Raw genomic sequence first — 24,937 nt, forward strand, 5'->3', positions numbered from 1 at the left:
ACTTCGTTGGGTGGTAAATATGGTAATCCAAAAAAATATTTAAGCCAAACACCAAGTTCGGAATTGGTACCATCTTTAGATTTTTATCTTTTATACTGCTCGCTCAAACACATTATAAGAAACTCGCCCAAACACATTACTTTTATTATGAGCGAAAAAAGGTAATTCGTCCAAACGCAGACCGCCCATTTTCATAACGATGGGTATATGTAACTCATTGTTATTATTAACTTAATTGGTTGACTTTTATAAGTACCTCACGCTTGATATTTTAAAGTCAATTTTGGGAAAAAGTATCAAAATAAAATTCTAACGCATGGCGCCTGGTACACTTAATTGTATTTTTTATTATATTATCTTCAGCTCAGAGCTTACATGAATAACATAATATAAACTCTGCTATTAAACTATTTTTAAGGATTATAAAATGTCACATTTTAACTTTAAAATACTTTTTTATACACCTCATCTCCTGGTAGGTAATAAAATATTTTCCATACCAACTTTCAACCGAATGAGCATAAAAATAAATACGCAAATTATAACTTATTTCATATTATTATTATGAAAATAACGAGTTATAAAATTAAAAAAAAATTTGAAATATTCGTTAGAAGCATAATTATTTTAACTGTATATGACTCACGTTATATTATAATGCTAACTTACTATATATATAACCATAATTGTTTTTGTATTAAGTGTTCATTTTATCAAATTTTACTGTCGTATTTTAACATAATATTTATTTAGAGTAATTTGAAAAAAAAATTTATAGAAAATGTGTTTATTTAATAATATTTATGTAGTATATTTTAGCATATTTTTGAATATTTTTAATAAAACAAATGCATATTTCATCATTTTTTATTACATATAAATCCTAGCCCTAATTATGACACGTCGATGTGTACGCACAGTGTGTGTGTGTGTGTGTATTCTGCAGACATGTCGCTACCGACTCTACAAAAGTAGGTACACTTTGATTTCAACGCGTATTTGTTGACGACACACCGCTCCTACTTTTAAATAATTTGCGGTTAGCGTCAACGACTTGCAATTTGCGAACTGTTGGGGACAGTCGACCGCGGGAGTAGGTTACCACAGTATACATTACACAGATATAATCAGTACAATTTAAATAAGGTATAAACATGGCATATAATAATAATATGTTAATAACAAATAAATGGTATTGGTTGAATCAAAAACTTAACACATACAAAACAATGATAATATAAAATGTATGGCTTGAGGTGAGTGGTGGACGTTGACTTAACGACGCTGGACAAAACACGGCGACGACGGTGAACTAACGAGAACGAAAAACGTCAGACCGACGAACTCGTACATTGACGAACTTGGACAAAAACAGACGAAGTGTTCGACAATAACAACGGGCGTCGCGGATTCAGGAAATTTCGACGGGGGCCTGGTACAAGCGTGCCTAAGCCAAAAACTGGTTGACCGGTGGTGAACAGTGGTAACTGGTAACATGGGCGGGATCACGGTGGCAGGGGATGAGGTCGAACTTTGCGGATATCATTCCAGGTCAACAAAACTTTGGCAGAAGCATATTCTGCGTGCAAAGTTGACCATGGATTCCCTCATGAATTTTTTCGACCTCTTCCATAATGATGTGCGACCATCAGACCGTGCAGGATTTGGCTGAATTTCAGCTGCTACCAGTGGGACAGCTGACTTCACTGGTCCGTACATGGGCGAGTGAATGCTCAGCTCTGCGGAAGACCGGAAAACTACTGCATTTTCTCGCAGCGGCCGTAACTGTATCCCGACAGTTGTAGTGATCCTGCGATCCACGGCCAAATCCAAAGCTTCAATCACGGAAAGACCAGAACATTGCTGCAGGCATTTCAGCGTATCCATTTGGTCATCTGCCCCCGAAGTCATAAGAACAGGCGGCACTGGTGGTTGGTCGATCTGTACTACCGGGCTGTTCACGGATGAGTCAGTTGTCAGTTCTGGCGTCGACCGGAAACCGGTAAGTCCACGCCGTAACAGACATCCGACTGTAGTGTTCCTGTGGTCACCGGCCAAGTCCAAAGCGTCGATGAAGCAACGACTCTCGTCGGAATAAATAAACGACTGTGTGAATCTTGAAGATCCCACGTTGGCTTCCATCTCTGTCTTGTATATACGAAGTCTAAACGACAAACAGAAATGAAAAACGGTTTTTTTTTACTAATATGTCTACGACTGTCGCGAACGAGTGATAAACATGTAATGACGGATTTCAAATTATTATTATAACAGTCATATAATATATAAATAATAGTCTTGTAGTTTCCCTAGTTTATATTGTGGCCAGCTATAGGTAACAATTAAATACAAATACAAATACAAAAAATAAGTGTATAACTAAATCCTTTATTCTTTACATATATTTTTAAAAAATATGTTAGAAGACATCATAGACAAGTGCAAAATTATTTAATGTTCGATGATTAAATTAGTATACAAATATTACAATGCCAATAATATTTATTTGCACGCCAAATGTAATTTATTACAACTTTACTTAGGGAATAATATCATTGTTATTAACTTAAAAAATACATAAATCTTAATAAAAAATTGTTTTATTTTATTGTTACTTAATTTGTATGCAATATTATATAACCTAATGGCTAATGGATAGGGTTTCTATTCGTCCCGGGCTTAACGGCATGTCCCGGTGTCCCAGCAGGTCATTAAGTTTGTCCCGATTAATAGAAGCTGAGAGAAAATAACTTTAAAACTATATTATTTAATAATTACACATAGAATAATAAAGTATACTGGATCAATATATGATTATCTTATTGAGTTAGGGAAAGGACGAATGAACATTCTGAACGAGGTTGTGTAGAATTAATTTTGATTTAACTAGTAAGGGATTTTATGAAAAAATAAGAATATTATAATTCTATTGAAAGAAACTCATTCTAACGAAAGTCATCAACATTGGCCAGTAAATATTTAAATAAAAAAAGCGTGCAAGTGGATGTAGCTCTGCTGTACAGTAGGTTACATGTGTTCACTGTAATGGATGGTATTTAATATGAATTCAATGATATAATATCATTAAATACGAAAAACGATTCTGAGCGGAGATGGTTTGTCAGTCTAGAATATTTTATATTATAATAATTACATTGTTCTTAGTAGTAGGTAACAATATTAATAACATATTACTTATTAGTTATTAATTATTATTAATACAGTAGCCGGTATCCAGTAAGTTGAATTAATATTATACAATTACAAAAAAATAACTAAAATCGTTATTCTTGGTTATTTAGTACGTAATTTCGTCCAAATTTGAACATAAAATAACTATAAAAAACTGCGTTTTTATATTTTTTTACATTTTTTTGTTACAGAATAAACTACTTATGTGGAAGTAGAACCTTGTTTTACATTTTCAATCCTTAGCTATAAAGTTGAAGATTTTATACGTATTTAATTACAAAATTGTTTTTTTATTTTAAATTTGATAATTTCTGTCAAAATTTGACTTTAAATGCTTACATATAAAAAAATAAAATGAGCCAAAGTATTTTTAATATTTTTAAACTGCTATGTATTTTTAAACTGTTACTAAATTTTCACGGTTGTATCCCAGCAAATAAAATTGTATTGATATTTATAGAAAAAAAGAACTAAAAAAATTGATAATTGATAAAGTCCGTAAACAGCTCAAAACGAGTATAGGAATTTATAAAATAAACACGTGGTGTAGATTTTAAGTGTCTATAGTTATTAATTACAGTAAAATAAGAAAATCGCTACCTACACGTAAAATCGAGTGAATATCCAATGTCATAAAAGTTTGAACTTCAACGCTCATAAAACTGTTTAACTCAGGCCAAATAGGCCCTTGACTAAAAACCCATTATTATATAATACTACATTTTAGTAATACCACAAACAATCGAAAAAAATTTTATTTTTAAAGTAGGTATGCTAGTATTTAAATATTAAATATTTATTGATTAGGTATTACATCTATTATTTTAAATGAGCAAATCTTGCCAACCTCGCAGAGCACTCGCTATCTAGGCATAATTATTGACCAACGCCTCACATGGTCTCCTCATCTTCACAGCAAACTACTATCCTTAAACAATCGATTTCGTCTTCTCCGTTCTCTCCTAACCTCCAACCACATAAAACTACCAACCAAGCTTTTAATATATAAACTTTATCTTAAACCAATGTGGACGTATGGAATTCAATTATGGGGCTCTGCAAAAATTTCAAACACTAACCGTATCCAACGCTTCCAATCCAAAACGCTCCGAGCCATAACTAAAGCACCTTTCTACGTGTCCAACCAGACCCTACATAATGATCTCGCCATCTCACCCGTCTGTGATGTAGCTAGAACTTTTTATAGATGATTTAACTTATCTGTTAAAAATCATGATAATCCCCTAATCAAAGGACTTGCGTCGGCAAACATACCCGACAATCCTAGGAAAAGACTAAAAAGGCGGTGGTGTCGGGACCTATTAATTTAGTTATTTAGTTAACTACCTAATCTTTATTTCTATTCATAACTTTATTGTTAACTTATTGAAATGTACATAAACAGCTGACAAAGTGTCTTCACTGGAAGGCTTCTTAAATCCGTCCTTTCCTCAAGCCACTTATTCTATTATCTATTTTACTTATTGTTCATTTTATTGTAACAGATTGTAAATAAAAATTATAAAAAAAAAAAAAAAAAGGTATTACATGATGTTACATATAGGCTATAATATTATTAGTTTATTACCAGCAAAAGAAATAGCCGTGTTTTTAAATATATTTATATCTAAGCTACGTTCAGATTTGGCAAGGATCGCCACGCCACGCCACGCCACGCCACACCGGTAAGCTTATACTTTGACGTGGCCAAAAATCTCAATATATTTTATTGACATTTGGAACACAAGAAAACAAATGTTGGTTAATATTTTTCATGGTCCACAGGAACCATTATTCAGTTGAAATAAATAATAATATTATACTCGTTAATCCGAAAAATAAGAAACAACAAAAATAATTTTATTGTTTTCAACAGAGTGAAAAATATAAATATTATTATGAATAAATATTTTTTTTTTATTGATTAAGAAGCCCGGCAACTATAGCCATTAGCTGTTTGTTTTTTTGTTTTTAGGGGAGGGGACTGTAGGTGTAACACGTGTGTGTAGTTTTGGCAGATTTTTTAGTGGACACCCGTGGGTATCTGCCATGCCCGGACGGAGGATGGCGACACTTCTCTCCGGACACCGTGACTTGCCCGAAGAAAAATGCCGCCCGTGAACCGAGGTTTGAACCAACGCTGACGAGCGTCACAGCCGACGCTTTAGTCAAATAAATATTATATACTTATAACATTGAATATTATGTCATTATTGAAATTTGGAAACAAAAAAAAGAGGCCATGAATAATTATAACAATAAAAATAATGTATCTGTATAAATTATAATCATAAATAATAATATTGATTTTACTCTACTTTAACTGTATAATACCTGTCGTCTTAATAATTGTAATACTTAACTGAAGTCCACTTTAATGAATCAATAATATTAATAATATTCAAATCGTTAGGAATTTAATTTAATTTTCAATTATAAATTATAATATAAATCCAGTGGCCATACAAATGTAGTGACTGTTTAGGTTTACGCCGTATTCTGCAGCGTAAAATATGAAAACTTCAGACATTTTTATTTTGGCCTTGTTCATATTTAAAAGAACTTTGAAGTGGATATTTTTACTGTGCATTTTCTTTGAAAAGCATAAATTATCCAGTCTTAGCAAGGAGTAATTAAAAAAAAAATATTATACACAGTAAACAAAGCAATGATCTAAAATATATGTAATTCCTATATTAATGTGTTTAGTGTTATGTATTGGTTATTACTTATTAATTATCATCAGCGACGTTACAATTAAAACAGTTCGTCATCTTAAATTATTACGAGTAGAAACTCTATAATGTAATATTAATTAAAATAGGATAAAAGTTAACTTTAATCGTTGTAAGTTTTTTTGTATATAGCTGCTGGAAATTTGACTTTCAAAATAATACCGTCTATGTAATTTATATGCATTGTACAAAACCTTATGAAAGTTTTTGATTTAAAAGATTTAAACTTAAATTTTAAGCGAACGACTACTTGATTACACTTTGACTTTGATTACTGCAGTGTGTAATTTATCTTGTTATAATAAAGCTACTTAATATAGAAACAAAATGATTTTGATTATCTACAATCAAACTATTGCTATGCAGAGACATTTTTATAATTAAGGTATTGTCAAGACATTCATATTATAATATTTCGAACTTCAAATCTATAAAATATAAATTAATGTTGAGAAAATATTATATGAATTGCGTTATCGAAAATTTTTATCAAGTAAAAGTACAGTAATACACAAATATTTTCAATTATATTGAATTAGTTTATTTTTGGTGTTTAGTCATTGTAATTTTATATGTCTAATGTCTATCGAACATAACTATAAAATGGTGTGTATACGGTTTACAAATTACAATAATATAATTATTGTGAATACAAGGAATACCGAATAAATACCATTTCGACTGCCGAGGCCTATAATATATAAAAACATTTCCGTATTAAATACTTCCCAACATATTAACACTGAACTAACTAAGATTAGATATGTGCGCCAAGGATTTGCCACTAAAAACACAGTGGTCACCTATCCGGGAACTAGTAGCACCGATCGGTGCTTGCACTCAGAGCACATCAGTGACCGAGGCCAGACACCAAACCATACCAAGTCACAATTATATAATGTTTTTACCATCAAAATTCTTCTTATAATCAGATTTACAAATTAGCGGTTTTGAATATATCCAAAAAAATTTAAATCAAATTTAAAGTTTAAAATTTTTAGTGTTAAAAATAAAAAAATATTTTGTATAATATATGTGTAGCGCAAGTGACTATAAATTATATATAAAAAAAATTTTTAAATATTGATTAGAAAAAAAGTTATTCCAAAAGTCAGTTTTATCTGTTACATATCCTGTACTTATGCGACGATTTTGTCAAAAATGTTATCAGCTTATCAATAGTAATCCTATTAAAGGGCCATTGCCTAGCCAATTACACTATAAATTAAAAAAATATAAATCGATGTAAAATATAATTGTTTTAAATTTTAAAAATACCACTTCATAAGGGGCAAAATAAAAAAAAATTAAAAAAAATTTGGTTTCAGCACCCTTAACAGTGATAAGTTTAATTATTTATCGCACAATCTTATGTAGGTAATTGAGTTTTAGAGTTATACATTTATGTAAGCTAGAAATGGGTTTCATCTCACTGTGTGCCACCTCAGATATTTAACTGAGTGGGCAATATAGCGTAATTTACTTCCGATTACACCTTTATTTGTTATGAGTTATTAGTTATTACTTATTACAATTTATAACTAACTTATCTATAGTTACGATAGGTATAATATAATAACAAATATTATAAATTATAATATAATAGGACAGAATACAATAATATAATATTATAATTATTTAACATCACTACACTACTATGGCAGTCATATTGATAATCATATAAATCAATTAAATCATATTATAATAATGATAGTACTTAGTACGTACTTTCTACTTGTACATATACAATTTCTTGGATACGAACTAATTATTTTTGGAGATCCAACAATAAAAACGTTAATATACTTGTTGCTTGTGCAATGTGCATGTATTAACGTGAAGCCCACACACCTGAACAATGAACATCGACACGTCATTCTTATACTGCAACTGATTCGTACTTTGTTACCTATCTTCTATTAGAGCGTATATCCCCAAAGAGTAAAAACTGGCCACCACAGTAGCTGGTATTACACACTTGTACAAAGTTCAACTAAATACATAAATTATACTAACGACGCACACCGGTATATATATGATAATTCTAAACAGAGATCTATAAGCAAGGACGTGCTCAATACTAATAGACGTAGATTATGAAAGATTTAAAATCTAGAAATTGGGCGACCATGACTGACCAAAAAAAAGGCAGGTCTAAAATGATTATCAGTCCAAAAAAAGTCTTAGTATAGTAACGGTGGGTTATCCCTCTCCCCAAATTTTATAGTGCTGCGTCTAAAAGAACAACACAACCTAATAGAATATAGTAAAAGTTATGTAACGTCATCCAATTCGTGAGATATCTATTATATTTTATCTTATACTACGTCGAGAATAATTCTTTATTTTTAGTATTTTATAGTGAATAAACCATATTGTCTTGTTAAAAACTAAAAAGCCTGAGCGATTGCTGTTTTCTGAATTCCAACACTTATTACCACTAGCCCCCCTAGACCAAAAAAAAAAAAAAATTAATGAATAAATAAAGCATAACAAATAAATAATTGAGATTTATTAATAAATGGGTACTTCTTATATAACGGCTTTCTATCGTATAAAAAAATCATTAAGTAAGTTTTTTTTCTAATACAATATCATAATGCAAAGCGTTTTCCAGAGAAGGTAATAAAATTAAATAGCTACTCTAAAGGAGAAAATATGAGCCCAAAAACCACATTGTTGCAAGATACCTATCTAATCGTTTTAATCACTGCCGGCTTGGTATATAAAACTTAAACATCGGTGTCCAATTTAAAATATAATAAAAAGAAATACGACCAAAATACACGCGAAATACTACTGAAAGTATGGCTTTAGTAAAACAATTATAAAATACTCTTATTGTTTATGTATATTAAAGTCTACGGTCGTTGTAAAAGCACAGCGTTGTAAATATTCGACTAAAAAATAAATTAAATGTTTTTCTTGTAAGTACCCAAGTATAGTTTAAAAACTAAAGAGCATGTATTATTGTTATACTTATGTCTTATAGGTATTTTCGCTAAACGTGTTTTCGTAACTGAAATTTGACCTCTGTTTCATATATTACAAGCTATTTAACGTAGATTATAGAAACGCTAATTTCTTTTGATTGCATTACTTCATTATCGGCAGCTTGAGCATCTGCACATACCTAAGTTATCAATAATAATGATTGAATGAAAAATAATATATAGTCGTTTTTGATGTTCAACCGTTTAGATGTATAATAATAATAATAAATTAATAATGAGTGTGTGTGTGTTTGTCTGTACAATTATGATGTAGCATTAAAACGTATAATTAACAATTCGCAAAAATGCACGTGCAAAGGGTAAAAATTGTCGACGATAAGAAAATTATATTTTGTTTGTGACCTAGTGAACTAGTTTTTATTTGATTTAAATGTTTGTTAAATGTTCTACAGTTTTCTTTTCGACGTACATTCAATCAGTTATCCTATGGTTGTCTCTTATAACGTTACTCACGTGGTTCGATGATGGGAATAATGTATGACTTTGGTACCTACTGGAAGCTGACTATAATATTTAAATAACAATTACCAATAGATTTTCATATAGTACAACACGACATTCCCATAATAATTTACGGCGTTTGGTATTAATCGTTTCAATAATAATAACGTACATTATATTTATATATAAATATATAATAATATAAATAATAAATATTGGTATAACATTCCATGTTGTTTATATGCGAATGTAAATTGTCAGTATAATTACAATCATTACACATGATTGCAGTCTGTATAATATATTATAATTATATCTTAGTATAGGTAAATTACAGTAGACAGCAATATTTGTTTATTACGATTATTAACAAAACATTTTATAACATATCGTTATTCGTTTGGTTAAATACAGATATGATACATGCTTGAATGGTGGTAAATGGAGGTCATAGGGAATAACTCATCAATTTATTTTAAGCTATTACGATCTATGAGCAAATATCAGATAAGGATGAGGTTTAACTCAATTAATTATTATACAATTATTATATTTTACTTCCCGAGATACATCACAGAATATAAGCTGTATTAAAATATGCTTGTATTTATAATAGTATTATTACGGGTTACACGAGTCTTAAATGTGAATGCATCGATATAATAGCATAATTTTCGCATGTGATTAATTTCTCTCTTTTTTAATGGCTTCATAGTTATTATTTACTACCAATTTATTATTGTGCTAAAAAATATAAATAAATTGATTGTTAAAAAATTAAATAATAAGCCGGTCAAAACATGCATTTTCATGTAAATAATTTAGCAATAAATAATAACGTAAAATGAGTTTCGAATATCTGGCTAGGTTAGGCCAAGATTAAATTAAGTTTGAACAGAGACATATTATGTTAAATGTCCCTTTCAAAGGGTTAAAAATCATATCAACAAATTAAATTTTATAACTATTATTTCTGTATTAAACAATTTTCCAATAAAAAATGTAGAAACAATTTGATATTTTTTTAAGTAATACTAATCGCCATGTTATTATAATATGTTCTTATTTTCTAATATTATAATTATTATTATTTAATAATTAATTATTAAATTATTATTAAATATAAATACATTAATTAATCAAAATTATGTTTTAGTAGTTTATATAATTATATTCAAAACCATTGTAAATGTGTATTGAATGTCTAGTCAATCAATTAAGTTATAGTAAGAAACTAAATGTGAAACCCAAAATGTTTATTAATTATAAAATGTCTACATAAATATTATTTTATAATAATGTCAAATATAGTTGAAGCTGCTGCTCAGATGTGAATTTACCCAGAAATATAGTACAAAATTCCAAATTAAAATTGTGAATTTAAGCTCGCAGTGTCACTCACATCAAGTGAAGTATGTGAAATATATAATATATTATTATCAGTTTTAACTATATTATAGTTTTACGATCGTCCTAGACGAACGTGCAAAGACTATTAAAGTCATCATATCTTTATCATATTTATGAGCATTATCAGTTCTGACGATCGGAGTATTGTGTGGAACAGAATTCATACTCATGGAATAATCCCTTGCCACACTAGTCCCATAAACTTAACTTTGAAAAACACTGTAAAATATGAACAACATGGTACTTATTATTATGATGATAATTATAATTATAAAATTATAATAATATGTTGGTTCAATGTTCAACTTTAACTACCTACAATACTCGTATGTAACAACAGTTTTCGAAAAAAAAAAATAAACCACTCAAGAATATGGAATTACAAATTTAAAAGAGTGGCCATTTAGTGGAAAACTGTACCAAATGAAAATAAAATCGATAGCAATCGGGTATACGAATTTAAATATTTAGTACATTGTTGTTGTGTCATTTCCAGTATATATACTGCGAACTCATGGTGGATCGTTTTTAATTTTTTTCCTTCTCCTATTTTATACCCTCGTTTTCAGTCCCGTTTGTTTTTAGTTGTTTGCATCATTAATGAGGTAGTAGGGGAGATATGCTCTTCTAATCGAATTGCAATATTATTCCAAACGCAAATCGTTTCACTTTTTTTTGTCTTGTATTGTTTATTTTCGTTTCGTTACCACTTGCAGACTGCGATGATTTAATGATCATACAATATCCATGGTATATGCATATTTATACTCTACAATAATATATTACCTTATATATTGATACCATCATAAAACTGAGAGTTTTCCTTAATTACCGCTGAATGCGTCTAACTTAATACAATACTATATTATAGTCTAATTTATTATGATTATCTAATGATTATGTAACGTTCCAGCGGTGTGTTGTAAATTGTGTGAAAAAAAAAATTAAAATTAAAATACGATTCTCATTTTCTACGCCATCTGATAAAATACGTCTATGCCTGTGTCCATAATGATATATATATATATATATTATATGCGTGACGGGGCCATAGACAGAAAAAGTGTCAAATCGATAGTGTATTAGGTGGGATTGTGGCTGCAAGGATGAGGATCTGATAAGTGCGTTAACAGTTTTGCGTAAAGTTTCCGAGCAACTGTTTTCGACAAATGGGAATTCATCAACGCACACAAGAATAATACACACACACACACACACACACAAGTATTGAGGTATATATTATATAGTATATACACGGCTATGTAATTATGTGAAAGCTCTACGTTCACGTATATATACCGGTTAAGTGGAAGCCGTAAATCGTATTTGCGAGCGACGTTTGCAAAATAAGGTGTTTTTCAATGAACCCGATGCCATCACACATAATATACAGAGCTTATCGTATTGATCCGCGTTACCAGCTTGAATAGGTAATATTGTTATTGTCAAATTATGCGATTTTTGAAAATGATTGGCTTATGATTACGGAGATCCACAATCATTTAGTAATGTATTTAATATTCATTCGATTATCTGAGTAGAATCAAAATAGAATATAATAATTGGTTTTTTATGTTGTGGAATGGAGAGACAGTGGATATTATAATATATAGTCGACGTATGTGTAAGTGAGATGACAACATAATAATATACGGTGAGACGTTGTGTAGTGTATTATAATAATAAAAAAAAAAAATCAAAAGTGATGTATATATATGAACATAATATAAGTTTATCAGCCATGCACATGCTTAAATCGGTTTCGCGAAAAAAAGGGACTTCTACCTTCAATATTATAGTAGTTGACGATAATCTGTCCATGTGTAATCAGCCTGAGTGCTGAATATTGAGGTCACTATTATAATAACACTATAGGTAGGTACTAGGTACCTATATATTACAATATATAGCCACGCGGGTACAATATATTATATTCAATATTAATTAATGTAGGTACAACTAACAAGTAGGTGACGTATGTTTATTATAATATTATAATGTTATGATTTAACACAGCTTTTACTTATTCGTATATTATATCAGAGCCTTTTATCCCTTTTGTAGCTTTAAGAAGTAAGATAATAGAAAATACTCCAGCTATACGATGTACTCACGCTTTGATGTTTAAAATTTAATTATTTTGCTTATTAGCATATGGTTCTGCACAAGTGCACCTTTATTCAAGTGTCCACGCGTGTGCAATAATATTTAGTATTATACCTACTGTTAATACTATTATATTTTATACTTTAGATTTAAAAAAAAAAAAAAAACCATCGTGACGTAGGTATATAAGCGTCGAGCGATATTGTATAATATCATTGCCTAGGTTTCACGCGTTTCGTAAGGAGTAAAGCGACAACTATTATAGTCGTTCTGCAGAGGAAATATCAGTGTTGGGAAGGAACGCGTTCCTTGAGGAACGCGTTCCTGGAACGCGTTCCTTTTATAGGAACGAAGCTCGGAACGCGTTCCATTTAAAATATAGGAACGAGGAACGGGAACGAGTTCCTATTTTGAAGGAACTTGAACGAAAATTTCCGTTCCTCAAATAATGAAAAAATTTTAACACGTTGAGTGCCACAGTATATTTTATGAAGCGCATATAGTGTGTTTCCGCGCCAAAACTGAGCCGCGACGCCGTCGGTCGACTGCGTGTCGTGTTCCAGGTCGTTTCCGGTTCCGCGCGCCAAATTAGTTCTTCTCAAACAAAACAAAATGTCAGTATAAAAATATTTTTTCAAATAAATTGAATTAAAAAAAAAAACAGATTGTTGTATCATACTATGTCCTATACTCCTATGGGCTATAAGCCTATAACCTATAGCATGTCTCTATGTGTGGTGTATCGTGTATAGTACACACTATACACTGTATACTATACTACTATAGTAATATACATGTATAATATTATGCAATTATGCAATATGAATGTATATATATAAAGTTTCAAGTCTACGCTATACAACTTTTGAATTATAACAAAAAAAATCTAAGACAAATCATTTTTGTTAAAAATCGGTGCTCCTAGAAAGGAGTGAGTTAACCGATTTCAGTGGTGGTCAATGGTGTTTTTTGCGAAAAATTTTTAAGTCAGAAATAATCGGTTAACTCTCTCAGTTCGATTATTTCTGACTTAAAAATTGTTCGCAAAATACACCATTGACCACCACTCAAATTGCAAAAAAAGGAACATGAAGGAACGGGAACGCGTTCCTTTTTAAAAAGGAACGGGAACGCGTTCTTTTTTCGGGACAGGAAAGAGGAACGGGAACGAGTTCCTTTCTTACAGTAGGAACGAGGAACGGGAACGAGTTCCTTTTTAAAAGGAACTTTCCCAACACTGGGAAATATATATAGGTACCGGTAAGACAGAGCAATTTGTATGAGAAGCAACGGTAACGTATTTCCTCCTCCCCCACCCCCGCCCGTCACCAATGACTTATATACAATATCTATTGTAACTTCTCACTTGAGTAAATTGAATTAAGGTATTGTATTGTACTACTCGAGAGTTAGAACTATGATTTTACAGGAATAAATGCCAGTTTCCATTAAAAATTGTACCACATAATATCATAATAATATAGTGGTTCTGTTTAAGAATAATATAAATTATAATCTAATTGAAAATCGTTTTATAATAATATCGATGTCCGAAATTGTTGGTAGGCAATGGCATTACAAGAATATTATTGTATTTATATGCATGTTGAACTGTTCACACGAATATAATATAAATGTATTGGGATAGAATATAATATAATATAGAAGCGTGTTTCACGATCGTCATTGAGCAATAAATCTTAGGAACATCAGCTGTTTTATTATCATTTTCTGCGGTTTGCCTTCCTGAAATCTAGTTCCACATCTGTTAACCTATTGCAGATAAGTCAAAACGATTGTCAAAACGTATAACGAAACTCATTTGTCGAATTATTATTTATTAACATTTAACAATATAATATTATTAACTTTAATATATACCTTTATTATTTTTAAACGCTTCTAAAAATCTTCATTTGATCTGACATTCTGAAGACGTCTACATAGATGCGCATTGTGTTCTAACTATTATAGCACACTGCATTATTTAGAGTCCAATGTAACCAACAAACGGACTATAAAAGGTATTCAATTGTAGTTACAACTTACATAGGTAAGGTATTTACAGAGGTACCTCAAATCAACCACACAAAGAAAGGAATTATCCACGTGGTGTTGTAATAATATTAATTGTTATTTTAATTATAAAACCAATGATAAAATATATGACATTCAAAAAACTGTTCGGTTTGAAAATAATTTTGGCCAATAACGATCAATATTTCGTTAAAATATTTTTTCTTAAAACCGTGTGTGTAAAACTAATACTATACTAATTTATTACTAGCCACTACTACTAGTATAGGTAATTTGAAGAATGGTCTCTTTTTTTCAAAATAATATTAATAATTCTCAATTCTTACTATTATTGCTACGAACTGTTAGAAACACCTTTTCTTATAAAATATACATTCATATATTATACTTATGACAAATGTCATGAAAGGAGTAATGAATTATATTATATTAGATCGTCATTCAGCACAAAAAAACGCTTAGGACAAAATTAATTTATTGTTCCTACGCGGATAACCGAGATATCGTTTCTACAGTCATTCGCTTCGAAATTTAGTGGGATATATAGAAATTAAATTCACATGAATTTTTTAGAAAACCATAATTGGAGCCGAAGGAGACCCGGGAAAATGGACGTAATTTTTACCGTGGAACACACTCTTTCTACTCCAATAAGTTAACATCAAAAATAAAAATAGAAAACTTAACACAAACAACTTTGCAAGCCACTGTAAACCCAACGTACTAGCATTCATGCGCTACTCGGGATCAAGAAAAACTTTTTACAATATAATGCGTAGTCTCTAACATGTCGTAAAAGTTTCAAATTTATCCAATATGACGTGTGTGGTGTAACATGGAAATAGCTGATTTAAATCGAAAATTTTCATATCACAAAAATACTTGACGATCCTTCCTATTTTGAATAAAATATTTTTTTCAATTATTTATTTATTTTCTCTCTTAAAAAAGTCACATTTAATCATTTATACGAGTTACATAATGACGTTCAGTGAGTTTCAAAAATTAATTGTCTTTCCACGGTATACAAATTACATACAATCAATCATCCGTATTCCGTGTTTAATTAACTGTATTAATTATTTAAGATAGCAATGATTATAAACTGCAGCTAAGCTTATCTATCTGATCAGAAATAACAGCTCGCTTGATTTGTGTACGGCTTTCCACCGACGACCGTTGGTACATTTGGTCGATATGTCTTGTGCAACGAGTCAAAACGAACGCCGTAACGCGATTTCATCCATTAACACTTTACGTAATCCAACGTTTGCGTTTCCGTTTCGATACCTATTACCATTGATTATAAATTCTAGTATTTATAGTATTTTAATCAATGCTATTACTGTAAAATATATTATATAATGACTATACTCGCTGAACGCCTGAGCGACGTTTTCTATACTAGCGGCGTCGATCTTAGTATTTTACCGTTAACGTCTGAAAAGTCTAATATTATAATATTAATACTTAAACATGTACTTGGTGGTATATTTTTGTATATAGGTACATTTATTTAAGTACGACAAAGTACGATTAAAACTCGTGTCATTTGGAAAAAAGAATTCATCAATCATCACATTTCCAAAGTACCTTGTCTTTGTTTTGTTACTGATATGTGATAAACTTAAAGGCTAAAACGATTTTGAGAAAAACCGCAGGTTATTGTGACAGGCGATTTTTGAAAATAATACTCCATGTGCACTACATGACCCCTATGGTCGGAAAACATTTTGAATTTTTGATGTCAAGGGCCAAAAAATAAATATAAACTTTTAATGACTTCACCACCGACTCATATTTAATAATATTATGCATAGAGAATATTGTTTTCTATCGCAAGTCAATATCCAAGGATTTAAGTAATACGGCGTGACCACTCAAAAAATAGCCAAATTTATGATTTTGTAAATTGTCTGCGTGTTTATGCTTTAAACTTTATATCATGGTGTTTTTTTTAATTATTTTTGGACTTGTGGCATTTCAGTTCACGAGAACGATACTATATTACACACACACCCACACACAAAAGCTCATTTCGCCGGGTTTAATCAAAAAAGTGTGGAGCCACAGTCTGTTCGTATCTTTACGAGTACACGTACAACCTATATAATATATATATATATATATACAATATACATATAAACCCATAAATATACACTACAAACACCGAGAGAAAATAGCGCATAGACAATACCCGCTATTAAAAAGGATCGTATCGCCGTAATCATCAATGTATAATAGTTTTCCGCAATCGTCATTTCCACGTCAAAAGCATTTTTTTTCCTTCTTTGTCCCGACTTAACGCGATATATATATATAACGGTCTTTGGAACTGCTGAAGTGTATACCACTCGTATACACAGGATATATATTACATCTTTAATCTCGCGCTGCATTGTCGGCGGGACATATTATGGCGCTTCGTCGAACACACACACGGCGTATACACATATACACAAGTTCGAGTCGTCAGTGGAATTTTAATTTTTTTTTCTCTCAGTTTCAAACAATATCCCACTCGATTTCAAGAATTCATTTTGTTTTTAAGCTTTTAGTCAGTGCCAAAATAAATCCGTATTATATAATATCAGGTCGCGGCTATACACAATATTATATAGATATAATAATATAAGTAGGTACCTAATAATAAATACATATCAGCTATCCGAAATGAACATGTGAAATACGATCAGTGGTGAAACTCTCCGGATTGTATACGACAAACATGACGTATGACTAACCTTAACTTTATTTTAAATGTTCACCGTTCATATTAATAGACAATATATTATATGTATTATTTAATGATTTTTTTTTTTGCTTATTAGGTACCCAAGTGTATCTCGCCCAACAACTATAACGAACAAACTTAGGTACAAACAAAGATATTACAGATATTGTAATATTGGTTTATATAATATTTTTTCTATTATAATTATTATTGTAATTGTATATCCATATAGTTTTATGCTGCACGTGGGACTTGAAATGTAACTTTTTGAGACTCGGAAGAGTGTACCTACATATCAAACCGTTCAGGAAGCACTGAAGTAGACCAGGAAGAGCTTACCAGGGTCGTTGAAATCGGAAGAGTTCACGATCGCCCTAAAGTAGTCGGCCGCGTGCGATCGGCACGTGTCGACAAAGATACTCGATGCGCTTAAGAGCGTGTGCAGCGCGCGGGACAACCAATTCTTTCGGTAGACGATCGCGAAAACGTACTTGTAAAAAGAATAGAGACCATAATTTATCGTATAATGACATATAATTACGTATTATATTAACATATAATATTTTAATGTGATTCGTCTGTCGATCGTTTCTCCCCGGGAACAGGCACTGCAGCAGCAGCAGCAGCAGCATGGTGTAGAAAACTATCAAAGGAGAGCGGCGGCGTTGTTCGTCTCGTCCATCGATCGGCGGCAACAATTTCGAAACGTAGTCGGAGTGTGCAAATAATAATAATAATAATAATAATAATAATAATCGCGATACTTTAATTATTATTATGTACGCGTAGAGTCATGACCATATTATTATTATACACACAATATACCTAAATAGAAACCAGTTCTGTCATCACTCCTACACCTATCCCACACGGCATACGTGTGCCTTCCGTCTTTGAGAGTCACGTAAGCCATCCGCCGTATCGTATTTTATAATAATAATATAGCGCGTTACAATGACAACGAAAACCGCGTATTCAATAATCTCAAAACTTTCTTAAACATACTATACACACGTCCGTCTAATATTAATATAATGGTATGGGTATAATATTATGAATATAATAGTAATTATTATGGTCGTTTGATTTATTAATATATTTCGAGGAGATCTTTATTGTGCGGTACCTGCAGCATTTTAATGGAACTGCGTTTAGACGTGTATAGTGTATACAGATAATAACACTGCACTTTATAATATATAGTAATATTTTATATTATGTATTATAATATGTCGTATTGTGTATATTTATACTATAATATAATATTTTTTACGTGTATTGGGTATTATGCAAGTCGTAGTTATAGCTACAATGCCACATACATGTTTAACAATCTCGAATAAACCTAACACTATATTATTATTAAAAGAACATGTGTTGTACTGTTGTCTCCGTCTTACAAAATATTATACAACATAGCAAAAAGTGCTTTGCGCGGGACAACTTTTCTCGCACCATATTTGCTGTAGAACTACCAAATTTTCAGAATATGTAAAGAAGTACTTAATCTGTGCAACAGCGTGCTTTTTTTAATAGCACTATCCAATCATTTTTTATAAGCAAATGAAAAAAAAAACAAAAAAACGAAATGTTTAGAAGCAAATAACTTTTATTGTATTTATGTTATCTAAAATATAGGCACACTGTTGCATAGATAATTTTCTACCCTATATTTTCAGACATTTTGGAGCCATTACTACAAACACAGAAAGATAAAAGTTGTCCCGCGCAAAACAGTTTTTGCTATGCTGTGAATTTAAGACGGAGACAACACATGCGGGTGTGACGTCCTCTTAACACCTCTTCAAATTACTTTTGTGTTCGTTTATAATAATGTATACTTATTTAAAATCTATATTTTACTCATCCCATATTATGCTTGTTGTGCACATTTTAGGTGCATAATATTATATATTTAAAATAAAGGTGAAGAATATACTTTAGATCAACCTATATCCTATAATTCGGTTACAAAGTACATTGTAAAATAAGACAATAAGTAAATACAATAATATTATTACAAATATTGGACACGATAAGACGTAAAAAAAGTAACTCACAGTTAGGCTTCCTGAAAAAAACTACCTACGACGAAAAAACGTATTAATTCGAGTTTTGAATTTTATACATTTTGTTCAAAAATGCAAGTAAGTACCTAATTGTTTTCTGTTGGACAAGAGGACAACACATAATATAGAGGTGGCACGGTGCACACATTGTGTAAAACATTATTATATATATTATATTACATTGTTCATTATCATATTATTATACGGGGGGATACTGATGGAATATTTGAATACGATTTTACCCTTAACTTAATAATGTAGTTATGTATAACAATACCACGTATATAACATATTAGATTATGTGTAGAAAAATATAATTCAATATGCTACCAAAAACTGAAAAATGCTAGTAATTGCATACACTGGAATTGGAATCAAATCTAACAAGTAAATGATTTTAGTGGAGATTTCATGTAGGCGAGTATTGTTAATTTTGTAAAAAACATATTACTATCGCTTTGTTGAACCGTAAAAAGTGACTGAAAATATACTTGTTGGCTTTTGAAAATATTAAAAAAATCTTCGGTTGACTTTTGTAACCCCTCTGGCCCTCTCCCAATCTAGATCTTAGGTTTTTGAATTTTGATGTAATCAATGTGAATCCATATATTCGAACTTCTAAGGGAATTATGTTTCGATAAAATAACTTACATTTTTAAATGGATACCCGTTGCAGATAAATGAATATATTTCATGTACAATATTATATGCATGAATATCGGCTCTATTGGTTCATTCATTGAAATTGTGCGGTGTTCCATGAGCAACACTATTCATTATGATGCTTAATATGCAGACTGTAGTACCTGTATATTAAGAATAATATTGATAGTCGTACAATGTATAATTAATGACAAATAAAATTGCTTCTTCGTCTTTTATCCGTCATTTATACTCGTACGTCTGCGAAATGTGAACTCTGAGTTGGAATACCGTTACCTAGTTCATCCCTGTTATAACGTACCTATATATTATAGTATATTATTATTATACGATGTACACAGACTCGCCAAAACGAATCCACGAGTATGCTTATTAATTACTGTTATAATATAATATACCGGTTTTAAACAGGGAACTAAAAAAAAAAAAGGTTCACTCCGTAGACTTTCAAATTCATCGTTCTACAATATTAGGTATATAGATAGTTACTAACTATATCCCGCAGTTGTACACGATATACAAACGACGAACACTCCACAGCGAAGTGTAATAATAATAAGTACCTAAACATTTGGATGTGTACAATTTAATTGTGTTATATATTTTATAGTCGATGGACGATCTGAATGTACCTGGTATTTTTCTATACGTGGATAGCTGCTGTAGATTAAGGTGATTAAAATTACAATTTACTTAAAATATAATATAATGTACCCACACGCTCTCTGTCGATGAGTAGGCAAGTGAAAGCTGCAAACCTGCACTGCCACACCACTGAAGAAGCATAACACGATACACTACATAATATTATATTATATACTTATTTATACACTACCATTTCAATAATAATTAAGTTGCGTGATTTAGTTTCACGTATTATCACAATTACTATTATTATAATGTATACTCTATTATTTACTTCTATAACGTATATAATTTATGTTGTGCTAAATGCAATAATTATACTTGGGAACTTGCGTCTTTTATAGGTAATTTATGAAAACCTCTATAGTATAGGGGTATTTTCCTAATTCATAACTCATAAGTAGGGCAGAGAATTTGTAGCTCTAAAAAATCACCAAATAATAATAAATATGCACTTAAATGTACAAATTATGCATTTTAAAGTGAATATTCTTGAATACAAAATAAGCATTTTTCTGTAAAAACCTATTATTTTATTTAAATTTTAAGTACAAGTTATAATAAGTATTGAGATATTTTAATTTATGGGTTTTCAGATACTTCTTCAAATTAATGTTTCAATTTCTTCAACTTCTAAAAAATAATTGACAAAATATTTTAGTATTAAATATTTAACTCTCAAGACGTGTTTTTAGGAAAAACATGCATCTGGGAACAGTCAACAACCATATTAATATTATGATCAAAATTTAAAATTCAAAATTATTTTGGTTGTATAAATAAATAAATAAAAACTTCGACTGAAAATTATTGATAAAATTATAAATGATGTAATATGTATCTAAAATATAAAATGGAAAAAATATGCCCTAAAAACAAAAAAAAATGCAAAATATGCAAAATATGCTTTAATATGCAAAATAAAATGTCAAAATTATATAGGTTTGTGAAAGCATGAAACGTATTTGTTTCGTACTTTGCTATTTTTGTGATTGTGCAAAAAAAAATATGCAAATGCTGCAGGTCCTCTGCCCTGTTCAAAAGTAACCATGTCCAAGTTTTCCGAATTTTGAATTAACTGCACCATGACAACCAGTTGCGTAACTGGATAAAAAAAACTATATGATATGGGGGAACAAAATAATTCATTCACCAAAATCGAATTTACCTATAACCTAATTGTTTGTTTTTTTATAGAAGTCTTAAAACTAATTTTGTGACAAAAATGTTGGAGACGAGGTGTCAGGTGTAGTCACAATTACGCCGTTGATGTAGGAAAAAATGCACTCACTAGTGTAATATGCAGCTGATATACATTCCATTTTATAATGACATCGTTGTTAACATAGTAGATTATGAAAAAAAAAAAAATGTAAATAATCAAAATATATTTTGTTTGTTTAATACCTATTGTAAATTGAAAATAATATAATATATGATTAATCACTATAAAGACTATATTATATACAAAAAAAAAAAAAAAAATGTGTACCTATTAATGCAAGTTAAATTATAGACGTCTGTCAGGACAAAAATACATTTCCACTAAGGACTCCATAGTGTATCAAGCGAGTGACCGCGTGTATATGATTGTTTCACACCGTAAAATAGGTTTGTGGGTATACCTATACTTACTTACTTTCCAACGACTAATATAATAATTATCATCGCACGCTTATTTTTTAGGTTTTTTTTACCATGAACACGGCTTGAGTGCTTGAAGTATGATAATAAAGAATACATACACGGGCATGATAGGTATATATAATGTATTATATATTTATATTCCTTATACTCACGTCGAAGTTACAATACCCGTTAAATTGATATCTCGTTTATCGATCTGTCTTAGCACCGATTCGTAACTATAAATTATGTTTGCAGTTAAGAATATTAAACAAAATAAATAAAAATACCGACTCGTAAATCACCCATGAATTATAATTTATATTACGAGTCATTAAACGAATAAGTTCGATGTGAAAAATACAATAATATGTGCGTAAGTTTCTTATAATATATTATATATAATATGTTTATAATTATATAATAAGAAGAAAGAAAAACGACGAGTATCGATCAACATAGTTTAGGTAAATTATACAAAAGGCAACGGAAAAAAACCGAAATTGATTTGTGACATCTGTTAATAGCGCGATTGATGACAACGTTTTGATACATCATGTTACATTGTTACATGTATGATAAATGTATAATAAAATATATAATTACTATGAATAGATTGTAATGGGCATTCAAGTGTACATAGTCCATTATATAATATCTGTACAGTGTAGCCGGTATTAAAATATGCAATGTGGGCTTTTAGAAAGTTCCCAATTAAGTATAGCAGATTTTAATATATCGGTACATTTTAGCTAAAGTAATATAAGAACTTACTTATAAATAATTCAATTTACATTTTTATTTATTTTAAAATATGTTAAAAGTAAAATGTTACAAGCCTATAAAACTGTATAGTGTACACTGTACAGTGTTGTCTTTAAATTGCCTATTAGTATTTTTAAAGCCATATGCAATTCATGAAATAACCGTGTTTTTAAGATATATTTTTAAAATAAAAAATGTTTAATAACCTAAACATTAGAAAAAAAAAGTTAAATAAATTTAAGAGTAAAATATAAAAAAATACAGAAATAAGAATTTGATTTGATTTTGGTTTTTGGGTGTATTTCAAAAAACTTACCGTAAATACTTGAAATTTACACTATGTGTTTATTTTATTATTTTCCATACTTGATAAAATTTTCAATTTTTTTTAGTTTATTTTTCTATATACGTCAATAAAATTGTATTTGTTGGGTAAAAATGCTTGAAAATTTAATACAATACTCCTCACACGTTGTTACAATATCAGTTTAAAAATATTAAAAATACATAGGCAACATTTTTTTTTTATAAGCATTTAAAGTTCAAATTACGACAAAGTGTATAATATTAAAAATGTACAAACTATTTTTCTGTAAAAAATTCAAAATAAAATTCCACGTAAATCGTTTAAACTGTAACCAAAAAGTCTAAAAAATTATAATCACAGTATTTTTTTATAGTTATTTGAAGTTTAAGTTTGGACGAAATTAGATATTTAAACGTAGAAGGACGATTTTAGTTTTGAGTTATAATATTTATTATTTAAAAATATTATTCGTGGTTGCTTGAAAGTTCTAATGCATATCTATTACATACAAATAATACTGATTCAATTTACCGGCTAACGTATATTAATAATAATTATGATAATATAATTAATATAATATTATTATATAAAGTATCCTCGGTTGACAAACTGTTTCCGCTAATATTATATCATTGGATGCAAAAATAACACCATTTATTGCAGTGACCCACTTTTAACCTACTGTTCAGCAGAGCGACACTCACTTTCCCGCTTTTTTTTTTTACTGTTCCTAATGTTCGAACTATAAGTGCCTACCCACATTATTTCAATAAGCATAATTTTTTGGTTGTTGTTAATTTTTAAACATAGTCTTGAGAAAGGTGCAGTCATTCATTATATAGTGGCGTTTTCACCTGCGGCATATCTTACTATGATAATCCACGGAACAGTTTTTTTTCAGTCGACGAGGATTATTCATTGGTATAGTTCTTATAATATAGCAACGGCCAACGATACAGACGGATGGATGTGTCTTCTGACTTCTATCGTAAGTATACGAACATTGGATAATATGGTTTTTGACATATTAGATTACGAGTGATTTATTAAATTTACTAGTGATTATACGAAGGGTTTTTGACTGGAATGGATGGATTTTATAAACTAAATCTATTTAATGATTCAATGATCCAACTATTGGATTGGATGCCGAAGATAGATTAGATTCGGTTAGTTTAATTATAATTATTTAA

The 24,937-nt window shown here is 30.0% G+C and overlaps 1 protein-coding gene across 1 annotated transcript; it reads right to left on the reverse strand.

The window, feature by feature from the left end:
• Nucleotides 1-1,542: 1,542 nt before the first annotated feature.
• LOC132948680 (uncharacterized) lies at nucleotides 1,543-2,142 on the reverse strand. Its single transcript, XM_061019263.1, has one exon. The coding sequence runs from the start codon at nucleotides 2,140-2,142 to the stop codon at nucleotides 1,543-1,545; it is 600 nt and encodes a 199-aa protein (XP_060875246.1).
• Nucleotides 2,143-24,937: the final 22,795 nt, after the last annotated feature.

The sequence above is a fragment of the Metopolophium dirhodum genome, chromosome 7 (genome assembly GCF_019925205.1).
Source record: "Metopolophium dirhodum isolate CAU chromosome 7, ASM1992520v1, whole genome shotgun sequence".
In the NCBI taxonomy this organism is placed as follows: Eukaryota; Metazoa; Arthropoda; class Insecta; order Hemiptera; family Aphididae; genus Metopolophium; species Metopolophium dirhodum.

Excerpts from the sequence above, each read along its gene's own strand:
- LOC132948680 (XM_061019263.1), bottom strand. The coding sequence starts at position 2,142 with ATGGAAGCCAACGTGGGATCTTCAAGATTCACACAGTCGTTTATTTAT.